At 50.1% G+C, this 18839-nt stretch overlaps 5 protein-coding genes across 5 annotated transcripts; 1 reads left to right on the top strand and 4 right to left on the bottom strand.

Moving 5' to 3' along the window:
- Positions 1–3733: 3733 nt before the first annotated feature.
- Positions 3734–5762, top strand: B0H65DRAFT_570645 (uncharacterized protein; the record flags this gene model as incomplete). The annotated part of the gene is given in 3 exon segments (XM_062830455.1): positions 3734–3887; positions 3905–4221; positions 4314–5762. 3 exon segments carry the CDS (start codon positions 3734–3736, stop codon positions 5646–5648), a joined length of 1806 nt encoding a protein of 601 aa, XP_062682708.1. The 3' UTR covers positions 5649–5762.
- A 1784-nt stretch (positions 5763–7546) lies between these two features.
- B0H65DRAFT_587565 (uncharacterized protein) lies at positions 7547–11376 on the bottom strand (the record flags this gene model as incomplete). Its single annotated transcript, XM_062830981.1, has 5 exons — positions 11241–11376; positions 10194–11172; positions 8200–10140; positions 7732–8145; positions 7547–7555 (listed from the first exon to the last, which is right to left on the bottom strand). Coding segments are annotated over exons 1-5 (3345 nt in total). The 5' UTR covers positions 11243–11376.
- A 348-nt stretch (positions 11377–11724) lies between these two features.
- On the bottom strand, positions 11725–13388 carry B0H65DRAFT_507678 (uncharacterized protein; the record flags this gene model as incomplete). Its single annotated transcript, XM_062828159.1, has 4 exons — positions 11725–11816; positions 12749–12973; positions 12995–13223; positions 13287–13388. 4 exons carry the CDS (start codon positions 13386–13388, stop codon positions 11725–11727), a joined length of 648 nt encoding a protein of 215 aa, XP_062682710.1.
- A 2051-nt stretch (positions 13389–15439) lies between these two features.
- B0H65DRAFT_441236 (uncharacterized protein) lies at positions 15440–16192 on the bottom strand (the record flags this gene model as incomplete). Its single annotated transcript, XM_062825513.1, has 4 exons — positions 15440–15559; positions 15619–15699; positions 15726–15962; positions 16187–16192. The coding sequence occupies 4 exons, from the start codon at positions 16190–16192 to the stop codon at positions 15440–15442; spliced, it is 444 nt and encodes a 147-aa protein (XP_062682711.1).
- A 300-nt stretch (positions 16193–16492) lies between these two features.
- B0H65DRAFT_152041 (uncharacterized protein) lies at positions 16493–18101 on the bottom strand. The gene has a single exon (XM_062821087.1). The coding sequence runs from the start codon at positions 18079–18081 to the stop codon at positions 16720–16722; it is 1362 nt and encodes a 453-aa protein (XP_062682712.1). The 5' UTR covers positions 18082–18101; the 3' UTR covers positions 16493–16719.
- Between the last annotated feature and the right edge of the window lie 738 nt (positions 18102–18839).

Genomic DNA, 18839 nt, shown 5'->3' on the forward strand with positions numbered 1-18839 from the left:
TGGAGCGGTCGGGCACGACCCAGGGCTCCAAATGTCGTTTTTCTTTGGCTTGCACTTCTTTGTTGTTCTTATGATCAGTCTTGGAACCCCTGGCTCAGTCAATGAATGATCGTCACTTTCACTACTTATTCGTCTGACTATTTCCATTTTGGACACCGCATTCTCAGAGACACACCACTGAAAGCCAGCATCCCAGCACCACCCTTCCGACCGAAAGTTCCAGTGAGCGAGAACGATTGCAGGCTGCAGCCAACTCATGGCACAGGCCATTCAAGTTCAATAAATGTCGGGTCATTTGATGCCCACGTGTAGGCACCGGCTGGAAGTCTAGAAAATAGGCACACCCTTCAAGCATTACCCCTCCCTTCATGCGTCTTCTGATTGGGTGCCTTGTGTGCGAGCATGGCCATGGTGCTTATTTGAGGCGTTCAATAGATCGACACCGCATGGTATCTGGCAACCGGTCGGCCCAAGTATGTGCTGACGCTTCACTTTCGTCTCCGATGAGGCTAACTCAAGTCGAGCCCAGTCCAGTCGCTCCTGGTCCTCCCCTCGTCTCGCCCGTTAGTCAGTGTCCGTCAGCGCACCCACACCATGGAAAGCAGTCCCTGAAGAGGGACACATAAAGGGAGCATAGATACCACCCCTTGGCCTTTTCCTTATCCCGTTTCTCCCCTCAGTACATTAGCACCCTCACCTTGTCATCAACCCCCGAAGACTTGACCCATTTCGCACACACGGACACTATCAAGGGTCTCACCTCCAACCTTATCGTTAGGCAGGTTATCTACCTACCTCTAGGTAGTGGCTATCCTCAAAAGCGGCGGAAATTTCGGAGTAAGCCCTATCTCCAAGGATCACCCACAATGGCCAAAAAAATACCACCTAAGTAGGTAGTCACTAACAAACAATCTTAGGTAATCAGCAGTCCGCCGCCAGCGACTCACAAGTTACGACATGTCATCCGCTCAAGAAGCCCAAGAAGGCTACGAGAAGAATGCCATGAGACTGAAAGACGCCTTGCCACTTTCTTTATCCGGCTACAGACATCCCCCTGATCCGCCCCCGCCTACGCCTGGTCCGCATAACGGTTAAGGGGTGAAGGGGTGAGGAGGGGGCAGGAAGCAGCACCCTCCCTTGTGTCGGGGAGGGGGTGCATAGGGATAATTTCTTGTGTGTGGATTTGAACCTGTTTGGTTACCTTATACAGGATGTATCTATCATCTCGGTTTGCTAAGGGTTCCTTTTTGGGAACAGGGGTGCTGCTTCGGAGGTTGAGGTTGAGGGGAAGAAGGGTGCGGTACGGGTACGGTATTTACAGGTACGGGAGTGGGAAGAGTGTCAGTAGGATGGGGTGGTCATGTCTCCAAGGAACAGTATGGTTAGGACTTGACGGGAACTATGCGTTGGTCTTGTCGACGTGTTGTTATTGTTGCTGTTAAATAAGCTACGATGAATACACTATCTGATGATGATGAAGATTGTTCAACCAACCAACCAGAATTTACCTACTAGGCTGTATTGACCTTGACCTTGCCCTAAAGGCGACATGAATACCTCCAGGTAGGCAATCGTTCCTCTCCTCCTTCATAGGTAAGGTAGTATCTGATTCCCACTCATCACCCTGGTAATCACTCATTCTCGGCTTCGGTTTCGGACACCAGCACTCGGATTCCAGTCACCTTGGATTCTTCCCCCAACATAAGCCAGCTCGAAGTCCGGGGTACATCCTCCATTTCCCCCCCCCCCAATTTGCACGTCCTCCCTCAGTTCGCCTGCCACAACATACATACTTCGTACGTCACCCCTCTTAATGGAAAGGCTTCCTCAAGAGAGGGAAACAAAGAGCAAAGCCGTTGTCGGGTGGCTCGGTGCCAGCACCGCGTCCGAGAATGTGACAGATGCAGTTGGAGTGCAGAGCGTCGTCCTACATCGCCGATGAGCTGCTTGGATTGATCCACCAACCGCTGGGTAGAGGTAGGAAAGTTGGTAGCGCATGCAAAAACGAGGTAACGCTAGTAAGTACCTTATAGCCGAATATGTCTGAAGATGTACCTCTGCTTAGTTAGTGCCTCAGGCGATCTGAGCTCTTGCATGAACATTCTTGGAGCTGTCATGCAGCAGGGGCCCTGTTTGGGTTTAGCTCAGCCAACTTGTCGATGACGCTGTTGGTTCCATTGGTAAGCGACACAGCCAACTCTCCATCCGACCTCTGGATACGAAAGCATTGGGCAATCGATCAGAGTCTCGTGATCACTCACCGTTGACCGTGTCTGCTATCCTCTGATTCGGGGGTCAGTTCGAATGGTCTGAAGAACAAGATGCACAAAAGGTTATGGGAAGCTTTCAAGCTGGTGTATGAAGATTGTATTAAGCTGGTCAGATTAACTCCTTTACTTCCTCCAACCCAAAAAAATGGAAAATCCCATCCATAATTCCATTATCATTCATCTCGACATCGAACCATAGCTAAGCGTAGCAAAGCGTCGAAACACCCATTCTGGGCAGGAGAATCTTTTGTAACGAAAAGCATGCGTAGTAGAAACCCTTGTGGATTTCGCCTTGTACAACACAGCTGATTCGCTCGTCATCGTTTCAAAAGCGGGGGGAAAGGGAAGGTGCGAGGAGAGGATGGATTCAATTTCATCCAGGCATCCAGGACTGGGAAGGCATCGACGATGGGTAACGGACTTAAGAAGACCGCGGCTACTATCTAAGCGACTGCCAGGTCAAGGTGTTGTGATGTTATGCAGACTCGTACCTCCCTCGCCGTGAGATTGTCGGAAGGAACACTTCAGGTGTAAGAGCTCCGGATCCTCCAGCCACAAACCAGCCACAAACCAGCCATCACGGTGTTTCGCCTCGTGTTGCGTGCAAGTGCACACAGTACGTACCTGCAGTGAACAGTGGATGCGTGGATTCCTCACTCCTTCATTCACCCGTTGCCGTTGCTTGGAACAAAAAAGAAAGAGTGGTGGGAGAGTGAGTGGTGACTGTGGTGGTGGTGACGGGCCGGCTCCCAGGATTCAGGTCCTGTTCTCAGGTCAGGTTTGTTTGCCTTGCCCTGCCCCCCGCCTGCCTGCTTCCACACCTGCCCACAGCCCTGCTGAGTTCCTTGCCTTGCACTCACCCTTGCCCCTCATCCTTGCTTGGTCTGCTTCCCTCCGATATAAGTATTTGTCTCTTCTTCTCTTTCTGCTTCTCTATCTGCTCGATGTTTTCATGAGGGCACTCAGCGCGACGCCGACTAGCAGGAAGCAATTCGCTGAGCCCCTTTACATGTGGGCAACGACGAGACCGGGGGGCATGCGGATCGGGTCAAGCTCAGGGTTGCATCCAGACACCGGTGGCGGTGTCGGTGCCTTTGGTATGGCACAAACGCAGCCAGGTCTGGCCGGGCAAATACCGGGACGCGGTACAGTAGAAACGAGCCCCCAGTACCCTCACAGGGAGCCGCTGCACGGTGGGGAGAGATGATTATACGATTTTAGAGGTTTTGGGGTTTATACACGTAATAATAGACTATTCTCAATGATTTTCATAATTTCACATAACGACCGCATGCAAATATTGTACCCATATCGCTCATTCTAAATCCACTTGTCGGCTCACCTATGAAAGGAGTGTGCGGTCACTACCAAGTTTCTTCGTTGATCTCTACTTTCTCTATTAGAGATGGAACGCACAATCATCTGCTCCCAGCAGCGAAACTATCGCAAAAGCCCTTGTCGTTATGGTTGTAGCGCCCGGAATGCCAAGGCTTCGTTCCAACAAACGCCAGAGCTTGGCCGCCCGGGCGTACAACTCTCGTCTTGACTTAAACAGGAACTACTTCCCTTGGTCACCAAATCGTGATAATCTCGATCTTATCAACTTGGTTGGACCACGTAAGGCTATGCCAAAGGTGCCGGGGCAATACAACAATGGCTATTCTACAAACGGGAGCTCAGAATCCTGAAGACAGGACTAAAAACAGAGCATGTGAAGCTTCAAAACGTTTGTGAGAAGCTTCTCATGGGCATAGCTCAACCGCCCATTATTGAGCAGATGATCGAGAATCCATTCGGACCCCTTTGGAAGGAAGCAGAGAATCCAGAGATTTATCACAAGATCCGGCGAAGGCTATGGAGAGCAGCACCCATCTTCGAAGAGAATGTCAAAGATATGAGTCGCGCCCTTGAAGAGTTGCAAGAGAAGTTGAATATAGGTCCGGATGGTCAGGTATGAGAGCCCCTAGCAGTTTAGGTATCGAAAAAAGAAGCAAAGATGATCGATTGCTATAGGAGATCCTGCTAATAACAACCGTACATTAGCTTCGACCGGAAAAACAAGGGGTTAGTTTCAGAAAGGAGCTGAAGAGACTATTATTCGCTCTCAACAAGTCGGTGTATCTGGAACTGCTGACTCGCATACGGGATGGAGTTTCAAGCCTAGAGGCATTGACCTCCCAGAACTCAGATTTGGAACCGGAGCGGAACAAACGATCCAACGGAAGGTTGTATCGTCTCATGAGTTCCCTATCAGGCGGTATCTATCATGCTCTATGTACAGCAATGTGTGCCTGCCAGTGTCCTACTTCTCACCTTCTGGGGCTGAAGCTATCATCACCTCCCCACACCAGCGTCATACCGGACGATGAGGATAAAACTGTGGTCAGGAACTTGTCGATGAAGCTTGCGGTATCCGATCAGGACATCGCACACGAAAAGCTCGATCGACAGGTATGGTCTTCTTTTATGGTCAAACCTTCCAGTCGACTTCCGCAATGTCAAGTTTCCACTTGCCAGCAGCCGACTGCGCTTGTGGAACCTGAGCATCCAACAAAGCGGGCCCGGAAAACCGTTGGGTTCTCCTTCTCGGAGAAGCCAACAACTAAGAGGCATGGCCTGCTGTCTCGCTCATCTCGAGAGGTGGAGGTGACATCGTCATCAAGGTCCTCCACTCAGACTTTGACCCTTGAGGTTACCAGCACGAAACCGGAAGCTTCAAACGAAGACATAATCGTGGACCTTTGTGAAACCCTACGACAGCTGCCAAACCTACAAGGAAGCAGATGTTGCGGCCATATTACCGGGCCAACGGCAACTGATACCACGGGAATGGAAAGATACGGTCTCTATGCACTTGGTCGTCTACGTCCGTCCGATGGCTCTGGCAAATGTTCATTTGTATCCCTCTATGAAGTACTGACCGATAAGCTCACTGCCCCTTCTCATTTCTACGACGAGGACAGGCTACGACTTGCCTACATCCTGGCATCCAGCGTCCTTCAACTGGCAGGGACCCCTTGGCTGACAAGCAAGGTGACAACCAAGGACATCTTTCTCATCCGATGCAATGGCACGACACACTTTCAAGAAGCCTTCGTCATCAAACAGCTTCCCGAGCCATCGGATCCAATGCAACTCGATGCCCGATCGCCACAAGGTCTTGCGGGCATACACCAGAACCAGGGTATGCTATCCCTGGGAATCATCCTCATCGAGATCATGCTCGGAACACCTTTCGATACCTTCCGCGAGTCCCATACCAAACAGCATGGCCCGTCGACGCTGGGATCATTCTTCTCCGATTACGAAACTGCAATAACATTGCTTGGCAGGCTCGAGACTAAAGGTAGCCCAAATTACAAGCGCGCTGTTGAATGATGCATCAAGTGCAAGTTCCCCCCACCGAAGCCAAACCTTGACGGCGATGAGTTCAGGAGACTCGTGTATGGTCATGTGGTAGCACCGTTGGAAGAGGATCTGAAGGAATATTCTCTGCCTGAATTTCTGTGATAGCACATGACGGTTGGAGCTTCACGAAGCACTTAGTGAATTAGACTGAAGTCACAAACCTGCAACAAGTGATGCTTCCGGAGGATCAAGGAAGCGATGACATCTATTGGGTCAAACAAGGAGGCCCGGACATGGAACTCAGGACGAAAATCAGACACAAATCTTCCGCAGATATATCTGCAGTATCTTTCCCAATTCACTACCGGTGTCAAGAAAAAGGAGAAACATACCCCACACAACACATCTCTTACCAAAACCTCCAGTCCAAACCAACAATGTGCGCCATCTGGCTCGAAGGAGAAGTCACCTACCCGTGCGGACACGTCGTCAAGCACTCGTACCGCACCTTGGTCCAGCTCAAAGGGTGCAAGCTAAGTCCCTGCACTTCGGTATCGACCTACACGCCTGGCAGGACGGTTTCCTTCCCTTGCTCGGCTTGCCAGTCTGATGGCTCGTATTATTAGGAGGAAGGGTGGAATGCATGGGTCAAAAGACAGGTGAGGTTATCACGGGCAAAGGGTAGAGTGTAGATGTAGATATGCGTAATTGCACGAAGGAGAAAGGGAACATTCGCAAGCTGTGCGCAGAGGACTGGCCTTAAGTATGGGTCCCAGCCGCGTGGGCTGGGAGGACTTGGCCAATCAGGCTGCAGCAGTCTCAGAAGCGGCTGCAGCCTGCACAAGCATATGAATGGCACATAGCGGTAAGCTATGGTAACAATCACGTGCGACAGTCACAGAGGTCTAACCCTGTGACAGCTCTTAAGTATCTGAAACACTCCACGACGGCCGGCAGCGGGAAAATCGTTTCTATGTTTTTGAAGTAAACTATACTTAACTTGGCCAAAGGTTAACTGTGACGGCAGCCTTGCAGCTGTGCCTCTTGACTGCCATCGCAACTATATAAGACCACTTGAGCGACCGAATTGCCAGCTTCGGTTACTTGTATCCTTTTGCAGGAACATGGCCTAGTTAGTGTAGTGGTCTGCCACTGCCATCACACCGACGATGAAAATACTCAACTATTATTTCCTTTGCTCTTACTGCAACATCCCTCAGCTACGCTCGGAGGACGATGGGTTGGGAGCCGTCCTTCTCGCAATTAAAACGTCCCCGCCAACACTATAAAGCGTAAGAACCTAAGATATTTGGGCAGGCGAGTTGTTACGAACTTAAGCGAGTACACGGGTAGTGTAACCCCAGGCGGGGATTGGACCGAAAGGCGCACAGAGGTGCTCACTAGTGAGCAGGCGCTCACGGTGAGCAACCACGGGCAGTGAGCAGACAAGATGTGACGAACGGCAGTCTGATCTGCCTAAGTGGGATAGCTGAAGGATAATACTATCAGAAGACGTTCGGTGAAGCCAAAGGGTTCACAACAAGTATAGCAGCGGTATACTAGTCTCAGTGATGGTGATCTGTTGACTACTGCAGAACTATCTGATAATCTGAGTTCTCCAGTCGTCCCTTTATACTGTATGCTCCTGATGTTCTTCTCGGGGCTTGGTGAGCCTGGTTCACCATCATAGTGGTGGCTCACTTTCATGGCTTGTGCGTTTGGCTCACTTCGTGAGCCTGGCTCACTCGTTCTGACCGTGAGCCTGCCTTGCTCGTGAGCCTATCCTTGCTTATAGTCGTACAGCCTAGCCTCTTTCGGCGGCTTGTGTACCCGGGGACCTGGTTGTCCCGCGAGCTCGCTTAAGTTCGTGACAAATCCCTTGCCTTGCTCTTATCACCATGTCCATAAACTTCTTTCCATCATCAATGCTAGTACTTCTGACCCATTCTGGCATGTTAACGCAAGATTTCTTATCTATAACATACCAACTCCACTGCTCATCAAAGCTACCTCGCAAGAGAACTTTGAATAATGGTTCAACAAACGGCCCATTAAGAAGGGTAGTGTAAAATTCCTTATATCTTCTTAATAGAGCCTCTGCTAAGTCGCCTACACGTTCGGATTCCAGTAACAATGCTAGGGCCGTAAGGAGCTCGTCGGATAAGTTGGACTGGGCTTGCAAGACACGTAAGGCAGCCTCTCTAACACTCCAGTCCTCGTCTTCTAGACGTGCTACTACAGCCGTAAAGAGCTCGTCGGATAAGCTGGACTGGGCTTGCAAGACATGTAAGGCAGCCCATCTAACACTCCAGTCCTCGTCTTCTAGACGTGCTATTACAGCCGTAAGGAGCTTGTCGGATAAGCTGGACTGGGCTTTCAAGACATATGAGGCAGCCTTTCTAACATCCCCATTCTCGTCTCCTAAACGTGCTACTACAGCCGTAAGGAGCTTGTCGGATAAGCTGGACTGGGCTTGCAACGCATGCAAGATATCCGTCTTCCAAGCTGTAGATTCGCCTTCTCCTAGCTCAGAAGCTATTAGATTGGCGATGGGTGGCGGGATTGTTGGTCATTTTGCTACCGACTCAAGAATTCTGATCTTTTCATCGATCCCTACTTCCTGCATGGTGTCCAACAAAGCTGACTCTGGAAATTCCACCTCGCTTGCTAGACGTGTTTTGCCTCTGAATTTGTATTCAAAAAGTAGCCACTTTTTTAGCTCGACTTCCAGCCTCTTTCGCAGTGACATCTCCGTCGACACTTCGCTCAAACAATGCATAACCAGCCGTTGGTGTGTAGGACCTAACAAATCATGCGGTTCATCCTCGATCGCTTGGAAGAACTTCTCTGCCTTGCCCTCGGCATCAAGCAAGCCGGCAACAAAGCGCCATAGGGTGTCGTAACGGACTGTGTATTTGTTCTCGCGAAGAAACTGGATAACCTCGATGGGAGTTGTATTTTCATTCTTCTGACCATTGAGTTCCAGGTATTGGAGGCGCTTGTTAGCCTTCCATTGCCGTACAAAATACCTAGCCGCAAAGTACTCTTGGTAGGTCAGATGTAGAAAGTGATAGGTTCGGTGGCTGGTTTTCATCAAGAAATCTGATGTTCGGAGAAAGGAGAGGTGCGGCATGGTCTTACTGGGTAAGAAACCGGGTAAGATGTCGGCAAAGTGGTGCAATATTTGGTCGATATGTCTTGAGTCGAATTCAATTGTAGCTTTCTGCAACCCAGTAAAAGCAAGGATCTCTAGAAACAAAATCTCAGTTGAAACGAGATTTTCAATTTCGGTCCAACCAGACTCTTGGATGTAAGCTGCTTCCACTAGCTCGTTGTCGTGCTTCTTGCCTAACCGTAGGATATCCTTTCTCCATAGACTTTGATCGATGGCTTGATAAACATTCGTCATAGTGTTAAGTTCCGAGCTGGAATTAATACTTCCATTCCAGGCGAAACAAAGCGCATCTAGCTGGATTGGGATCCGCATAAGGCCTTGAAGAAGGCTGCGAGCTTTTAGGAATGACTGAACGCGGACAGCTGTGTCTGAGTATTCGGTGAAAACCTTGTTGATATAAGCCTCCACTTGGTTTGGATAGAACCCGATCGTTTCCAATTCGAGATGCAGGCCAGCCAGACCAGCCAGAGGCTTGCCGTACGGCCGGGAGGTGATGATGACGTTCGGCTGATCTAGCAACACATCAAGGAAGCTAGACATACCACCTTCGCCCAAGCCTTGCGATACCTCGTCTAGGCCATCAAGGAGAAATAAAGTCCTGCTCCTCTTCTCCGGTGCATCGAGCAATGTGTTGTATAATGCTTGGGCAAGGTCCTCTCTGCAATTCGACATGGAGAAATATTCATGAATAAAGAGGTCGGTAAAGCGGTAATCAGCCCGGCGTCTGTCTTCCAGCTTCAGATTCCGCAGAGGTACCCAGAGTACACGGTCGAATAATTCAGTCCATTTGGGCCATTCGCCACGCATAAACGAATAGACAATCTTCTTACACAGAGTAGTCTTCCCTACTCCAGCGCGTCCTCGAATCAATATTCGTCTTGGTTGTATCTTGCGACCGTCAGGTTCTTCGCGTTCCTTGAAGAGCGATGGTAAATCGACTTGAATTGTTGCATTTGGCGTTTCCACTTTCAATCGAGCGGTGAGTGAAAACGGGGAAGATTGCGACACCGACTCTTCTTCTGATTTCTTTTTCGAACGGTCTTTATCTTCGCCGGTCCGCTCTATAATGGAGAGATTGATGTAACACTGATCCATCGGCAGTTTCGTGCCTGAGAGCCGCTCAATCTTGAGCCTATCCTCAGTATAGCACTTCTCACGTATCCAGGCATCTGCTTGCGCGAGGGGCGTTCCTTTACGGATCTCTCCAATAAACTCTTTAATTTTTTCAGCAACCTTCTGGTAATCTTTGCAGTCACGGCTGCCGAACTTGTTCATCAGACCATGGGTCCGATCGAGTGGTAGTGGCTCTAAGACGATGTCTAGTGTTGCTGAGGACCTCCCAACCAGCTGGCAAGCATTAGTTATAGCGCGGGGGACACTAGTACTTTAGGATTTCTTACCGGTTTTCCTTTGAAGAACAAAGTAGGTAACCAAGGGAATATCTTGCGCCACAGACTCGTCATTCCGAGTTCATAAAAGTTGAATACTAGAAAGGGCCGGTTCGGATGCTGACAGACTCGTGTGAACTTGCGTACGAGTGCTTCAAGATCAAAGGTCGATCCTTTCACACTATCGAGTAGCTTGCTCACTTTTCGGTCGCGGATTAATGCCCATGCGGTCAGACCTGGATCTGCCCAGTGAGCTACCTCTTGGAACGAAGTCCCTCGGAACGGGGTAGCGAGGAAGATAATGCCACGTGTTGCTTTCCTGAGGCAATAACAGCTCGTGGTGCATTCATGATCGGCGGCGGTTGTGAGAGCCCTCATTAAGATGATCCCCCCAAGACAAGAAGCGATAAAGAGGATCGGTCTGTCTCTTGTCTTGTTCTTTGCCAAGAGTTCTCTGTTGATGCCATCAATTAGGAGCGTAACGATCTCGCCATCATGCTTCGGGATTAAATCTGACGGTTGAAGTAGGTCGGCAGGCCAGTCCAATGTAAAGATACGTGCCTTTTCTACGTCGAACCGGAGCAAATCGGCTAGCCAATTGACGGGAACGTTGGGATTCCGCCGATCCAGCCATGTCCACGTATCCGGCGACTTCGTGTCGAGGCCATGGATAGCAATGATGTCAATGTCGGTGTCTCCATTGTCCTTGTAGACTTGATTGAGATGGACGCCTCGCTGCGTGACTCGTATAGAATCTGAAGCAGGCTTCGCTGGAGACGACGGTGCGGTACCGGAACCCGCTGGCGCATAGAACCAAAGCCGAGCGGCGGTCACACAGACAAAAAGACATAAGACAGTGGTCCATACCGCCGAAGACATGCCTTCAGTAACGTCCATGGTAATCAAGGTTCGGCTACCGGGAGAGGAGCTTGTACGGCCACGACTGAGAATGGTACTAGTATTACCCGTACGGCGGATATTGCGTATTGCCCTTTAACAAACGTTAGCGGGGTTACTCCCAAGTGGATATTGCTTTGGCCTTTGTGTTTAATAGCGTACATAAAATGTTTGATAACGTAGATGAAGTATTTGATACCGATCGCTTCTCGTAGGCAGAGGCCCAAATGCTTGGTGTTAAAAGTCGATATCTCGATCTGAGGGGTTAGATATGAGGGGTTTGGTGCCTAGTGTTGACTTGGCTCATGTGCTAGGCTGGAGCCTTTGATTGGGTGCATCCGACCATCGAGACTAGCTCGGCGGCTAGGTACACTTTTGGTTGGCCCACCAACGACGCCAGTAGGTTAGCGATTTGAGACTTGGAGGATTGGTTGTGCCCTATGGGGCATCTGCTGCTGCAGCTGAAATGATAGCGCGATGGGCTTTAGGCAATGAATTAAACTTTAATGGGCTGGAGGTCCTGTTGCGCGGGTAATGGAGGGTGTTTGAAGGAGATCATTTTATTTTTCTTTTGGTGTTGCGCTCTATCTGTGTGTTTTCTTACTTTTATGAAAGCATCAGCCGCGCAGTTGGAGTTCTGGTGCAACTACATCGACGTAGCTACCACCGACTGAAGACGGGAAACGGCACGAAATACCAACGCCGCGAGCACGATCATTGTCACCATAAACGTGATAGCTCCTGAGCCGGACATGGACCAAAATCCCCCATTAAGTCCAAACCGGATAACATCCTCCGACAGTTCCAAATCTCAAATCCAAATGACATACAGAACAGTACGTCCTACTAATTGCCATCCTCATCATTCACTTCCACTTGACGTCCATATCCTCGCCGAGCACTAACAGTCCATCCTATCAAGTATCATCAACTTCTTTCAAAACAGCCCTCTTTCCCCTCTCCTTTACCACCCATTCCACCATCCATTCCACTACCAACCCTCCCTCCTCACTATCCTACACACACTTCTTCCCAGTCTCGCACCGCAACATCCGCCCTCATGAAGCAATCGACGACCTCGAATCGCTTTACAAAGGCCCTTCGCCCTCTTTTATCGCCCGCGAATTCGATCTCTCCCGGCTACACTCCATTCGCCATCTGCTCTGGCTAGCCGGGCGTCCGGTATCGCCCCACCCTTTGCACCAACAAGTGCTTATGAATCGGGAGCCGATAGTGACTGAAAAGCTCGAGCAACACTTAGTATGGGGAGGAGGCAGGGTGTTTCTGAAGCCTGTCAGCAAGTTTTTGGCTCGGGCGGTGCGACGGAGACAGAGAGTGGTAATTCACCATCTGTTTACCTTGCCCATTTTACAGTTTCTGTTAACTGCCTATTTGTCACTTGTGGCTCCACCTGCAGTGCTGGGAACCAACTACTAAACGGCTTTGAACAAATAACTTCAAAGCACACGCGTCGAGGCTGCTTTTCCCTTACACGTGTTCAATTGTCCAACTTCGTCATTAGAAGTATTTCTCTCCTCTCGCGACCATCTTGTGGACCTAAGAGGTCAAAATCATCGCCACACCTATGCTCCTTACCTACATGCACTCCAGTCTGTGGTCCCTGGGACTGAACCACCTCAACTTGCAGTGGCCCCAAAAGAAAGACAAACATACCTTCTTCACCACCTTAGGCACCTCGATCCAGAAATTAGAGAACTCAGCCTCCTTAATGGTAGCGCCCCACATCATATCAATCTCAAACATGTGGGCCAGCAAGGCCTGTGACACGTGAAAGGACAGGCCGCCCAAGATGATAGCCAGCATCATGGTCCATTTGAAGTTCTCCACCATGGAGGTAGCGATGTTGCTTTTGCCGGCACGGTATCGCATGAAAGCTCAGGCGACGTTGCCAAGACCATTGAAGACTAGGATGATGGAGAACCAGACCTGCCACGAATCAATATAGTACTTGTCTAGGTATCCGTTGAACCATCCCATAAGGAAGTAATTGCACGATGTCAAGATCCAGGCCGCCCCAATGGCGTAGTAGGTTCCAGTGTACGAGATGATGGTAATCTTGGAAGTCAGGCGGATTCTCGAAAAGAGGAAGCGACGGAAGAGGGGCGTAAAGGGGCCCTTGTAGATCTATTTGCGGATCGGGTGGAAGAGAAGTTCGTTGCAGCCGTAAGCATACTTCTCCCATCGTACCAGCTCGTCGTAAACGGTAAGCGACACGCCCTCCTTGAAGCCATCACCAGCCCACGCGGCAAGATGGATAATGTAGTCGTTACACTGCAGTCGTAGAGCCATGTCGAAATCCTCCGACACGTGACTCTCGGACCAGAACTTCTCGTAGCCATCTTCATCCTCGTACGAGACTTGCTGGGTGGCAGACCAACGAAGAATGGCGTTGTGACCAACGAAGGGAGCGACATCGCCGTTGGAGACGGTATACCGAATAGCGCTGTAAATCAGATTGGTATCACAGGACTAGCCTATGACCACCCCTATGCTGGCAACTGGTCTAGAGACAGTCACCAGCATGTGTTGCACGTGTTCGTGCACGTGCCTGGCCCTGGCAAGGCACACCAGTGCTCTTATCCCTAGCTGTCACAGGATTAGCCTGTGACCAGTGGTCACACTTGATGCCTGTCAAGGCATGGCCAGCCAGGACATCACGTGGCCACGCGCCCTGTGCGCTCCAACCAGGCCTCTATATAGAGCCTGGCTGGCGCACTTGAGCATGTCATTCAATACTTGGCCCCATTCATATATTCGGCCCCGTAGCCGGCAAATACCGGTTATAGCGATATAGCAAAACTGGAATGTATTCCCCTTAGATCAACAACCAAAGAACGTCTCAACGGCAGTCAACTCCCAAAGGTGCGCGGGATGGAAAAAGTGAAGCAAGTGGTGTTCCAGAGGTATGAACAAGCTCAACGTAGTAGCGAATGATTTCCTGCAGAGGAGATTCAACGCTATCCTGGGTCTCTTCTGCCTTCGGCTACTTTGTCGATGATGACCGACTCTATGCCAACCGAAGTACTATGAGCTCTGCCTCCATTCACCACGGCCAATACCCTGGGGCTGTTGGTGTCAGCGGCCTCCCCAGCTCAGCGGAAGGTTCTCTTCTGGCCCAATATGGCCGTGGTTACACTTACGGTCACCATCAACCTCGCCGCTGACTAGTCATAAACAGTATTTCCCTGCCACAGCCACTTACGCCTCAGCTCCCAACCCCTACGGCAATCCTACCACTGTTAGTATGGGGAGTCAGTTTGCTGATTATACGGCAGCGGGGTACCCGCCGGTGCATGCCATGGCTTATGAAACTGTGGGGATGGTTCCTAGTTGGAGTTCTAGAAAAACTACTCCGTGACCTTAATTCGAGTGCCCTCAATAAGTTTTGGCGGCATCAATGGTCGGTCTCCAGTCTCAAACCTCTTTGTTAGCCCATTGCTTGACTGTCTTTGGCGTTTCTTGTCCCGCCTCGGTCATCTTGGTGAGAAAATTTGTGTCGAGAGGAAGGTCCAAATAAGAGTCGGATAACAGCATGACAGGAAGGCGCCCGTCTCTTCATAATCTCGGCGTCAGCGCAGGAAGGCGCTGTCATCTATGTCTCTAGGATTGTGGAAGGAACAATGGTCAGGAACAAACTGTTTAAATGATATCGAACAACCCTAACTCCTCGTCCTGCTCCTCGTCCTGCTCTGGGGTCTCGGGAGGTTGACGCGGACAAGCATATCCGGTCCATGGACATGGAGACGGGTACTGGGTGCTGGGGACAAATCTATCTGTATCTGATCTACCGTCGTCCACTTACACCCACTTGACATGAATTCCATCCTTGCGGTTGTTACGGCACTGGCGGACAGGGTCTGGGATGGTCAGCACTGGAACTGCTGCGTGCACGTGGAGGATCCACCGCACTGGCCGCACAAGGCTCTGGGTCAAAACCCCAGACCCTGCCCACACCTTTGCACGTTTTTCTCTTTTCTTCTTTATCTTGTGATTCTAGTATAGACCTGGAATCAACGTGTTAAGCTTGTCTCTCGTGACCACGTCGCTCGTGACAGCGGTGTTGGTACAGGTGCTCATCAGGGCAGGCTTTTGAGTTCACTATAGAAACCCCATACTACGTTTCAAAAAAGTTTTAGAGCGTGCGGCTTAGCTTACACCGCCCGCCTTTTCACAATGAGTGTAACGGCCATGACGAGGCTCGACTACTGCGACTTGTGCAGCCTTGTATGATAAGATAAGGATTAGCCAGGTTGGGTATAACTTCTACGCGTCCTGTACCAATATTAGCGGCAACATCCCAACACCCTTTTAGAAGCTACGGGTAGATCCGACCGTCCCATTCAGGCACCAGGATGTGGGGCAGCTCTTGTCGATTGGCTTGAGAGAGCTGCAGGCTGCGAAACGGGGGTAGCGTTGAGAGCGACGAACCAACCACAGCTCTTGGATCCGAAGCCGGCAGCCTACAACTCCACTTAGAATATGCACGTGCCCGACTTTTCACTTGTCTGCCTTGACCTACCTCCTTCATCTTCCTGCCGTAACCTGCCTGCATTTGGCTGCCTCTTTCATCTGCCTGCCTTGCCCTACTTCCTTGGTCCGACTATTCGTCGCTCGGTAAAATCTAACGCCCGCCAATGAGTAGGCTGGGCAGACAAAAGTAGCTTCGGCGTAGATGTTGTAGCCGCGCTGCTGTTGGCCGTTGGCACCTCCAGACATGTTCAGCGCGTTGGCGCCGGAAAGACCGTTCATTTCAAAGAAGGGGCCGGCGCGGTTAGTTGGGCTGCTATTGGGGTGGGCGGCGAGGATGGAGTTGATTTGGGTCGTGGAGAGGTTGGGAAACTCAATTTTGAGCCATTCGACAAGCTGTGACTCGTTGTCGGTGTTGTTTTAGACAAACAGAGGGCCTTCTTTAGCGTTCTCTGGCTGCTGGCTTTTCTCGCTTGCAGGCCGTATCAATGTTTGAGATATAGAGTATAGTTATCAAGCCCGGCGTGCTTGTTTTGTGGGGTAACATCCTTTTCTTCTTTGCGGTTGAGTAATCCTAACCCTAGTTCCGGCTCAGCCGGAACTAGGGTTAGGGTTCTTACCGCCATGTCAAGAAAAACAGCTCCCCCCAATCACTATCGGCTAGATTTCCGTACCTCTCGAAGGATTGATTGATTAAAGAGATTCGAGAAAAGAACGAGCAAACGCCATTTCTCAGCTTGGGACAGGGAACCTGTCCCAACTTATCTATTGTGCCTGCGTAGGAAACGAGTTAGAAGGGGAATATTCAATATCTTATGGAGCACCCGACACTTCAATAAACGGACTATCAGCTTCCGAAGCGAACGTCAGAGTTATCGGAGTTGGATTTATTCTACTAGAAGGCGACCACAACCAAGCACATCCTTGGCATCTTTTCATTACGCGATTCTATGGATCAATTACGTGCACGATGGTGTTTATGGCACCTATCGTACAAGATTCGCAGTGCTGATTTGCGTGTTCGGGATCCGAGTCCCGCTATCTGTACCACGGGGGACTTGATCGAGAATAAAAACTGGCAGAAAAAAATAATAATACAGCTACGGTTGATACTGCTTATTTTGAACGTAATGTCCAGCCTTATGAGACTACCCTATATACCATCCTCGGGCTGAATGGGTGTCAGAAACTTAATGAGGTCTTCGTTGGGTAGGTTTTGCAGTTCGCCAAGCTGTCTCCTTTGGAACAATCTTTCTTTGAACTCTCCTTCACCCCAAACAGAGAGTAGAAACTCATTGCCCACCTCACTCAACAACATTAGGCTTTTATACCGAGCAATGGTGGCACGGAAGGTCTCGAGGTCTTTGTTCGATAACCTCGTCAAAGCTCTTAACGTGAACCCACTACCAAACCCAAGGGGTAAAAAGCAGAGAAGCCCATCGTATCCTTCTACCATCTTCATGATCTTCCGAGCCTCAGATATTTCCGTCGCGAATGCCTTCCGCGCTTTAGGAGTGTCTTCGATGCCACGACCTGCTAACACAGCTGATATACAACTTCCGCTTGCTCGATGTCGATGTTGATTTTCTTTCATGACTTTGGAAAGCCGAAAACTGGCTGACATGCCCAAAACGGTGTACAAAATACTGAGATTTTGTGCTTTTCGTCGTAGATTATCGTAGTGCCTAGCAGTTGACAACTCGTCCGTAGGCTTTCTCGAGGCGAACGAGCTTTTCAATGTGACGTCCGCACTGTCCCAAGCGTATACGATTGACATGAATCGCAAGATCGCACCATTGTCTATCGTTAGGCTTGCGAGTTGACGACCTAATTCGATATCGGTATCGGTATTAGTATCCTTTGTGTTGCTGTCAACTTTGATTTGGGTATCACTGCAACCGACACTGATAGCGGCGTCAGTGTCATTGTCGCTGTTCTGATTGCCGTTCTCGTTGTTACCATGCTCTTGGTACTTGTCTTGCCCTTGGTCCTGCTCCTCGTCCTGCTCCTCGTCCTGCTCCTGGTCCTCCTCCTCGTCCTGCTCTTCGTTTTCTTCATAGTCCCTCCCTTTAGTATCGCTATTGCTGACAACATTGCTAATATCTCGAGACTGACCAAAATTCTGCCTTTTGCTATGTAGTAGAAAGGTGGCGTTTAATTTCCGTTTCTTGGTGGGGGGCCCATGGGAAAGCTTTTTGAGGTTGCCATGGGACAGACCGTAGAACCCGTCTTCTGGACAAACAAGATTTGGAATAGGATGAGTACCGACGGTGTTGCTTGGGTATGATATCGATGGTAGGGATATTGAGGATATTGAGGATGTGGTTGTTAATTCGTTGAGCTTGTTGTCGATGCGATTCAATACCTCAAGAACTTGTTGGATGGCGCTAGAGATGACGTCGGTTTGCGTGGAGGAAGAAGAGGGAGTGGATTTTTGCAAATTAGTTTCAGCAAAATTGCAAAGGTGTTGGGTTTGGAGTTTGATTGATTCAATTTTGCTCTTAAGCGCCTCCATTTTGAAACGGCTAGAATTAAAAACAGAAGAAAGGACGATGGTTGTATGTAGTGGGAAGATGCGGAGATGGTGTTGACGTGAAATGTCACAGGATTACCTGTGACTGTGCCTGGCACAGCCCTACCCTATATCACCAGACCGCACACACTCCTCCCTCCCTTTCTCTCCTCGTACAACTACGCATATCCAACCTACCCCCTACCCTTCGCCTTGCCCCGTGATATGAAAAGAGTGAAGCAAAGAATTTAGCGACAAGGGTGTCAAGCCTTTTTGTCGGTCCGGACCGATACAAAGGCTTGCAAATGTCGCTCCTACCAGTAATAATAAACGCCGCCGCTGAGTGGGTAGATCAGACCGTCACATTCAGGCACCAGGATATGAGGCAGCTCTTGTCGATTGGCTAAGAGCTGCATACGGGGGAGCTGGTCAGGGCTGCGAAATAGGGAGATGCCTGCAGAGTGGGCGGCGTTCGACGAGCCAACCACAGCTCTAAGGATCCGAAGCCGGCAGCCTGCAACTCCACTTAGAGTATACACGTGCCCGACTTTTCACTTGTCTGCCTTGACCTACCTCCTTTATCTTCCTGCCGTAACCTGCCTGTATTAGGCGGCGCGTCATTCCGTTGAGATAGTATCGATTATAGCCGTGGCTAGAATTCCCGGAAGAGGCTCTCCATCGCAATTGGTCCTCGCCATCTATTGCTGAAAGATTGAGCGTGTCTAAGTGTCTCGGAGACCGACCGAAACGCGATTTTACTG

This window comes from Neurospora tetraspora (assembly GCF_033439725.1).
Source record: "Neurospora tetraspora strain CBS 560.94 chromosome Unknown B0H65scaffold_3, whole genome shotgun sequence".
In the NCBI taxonomy this organism is placed as follows: Eukaryota; Fungi; Ascomycota; class Sordariomycetes; order Sordariales; family Sordariaceae; genus Neurospora; species Neurospora tetraspora.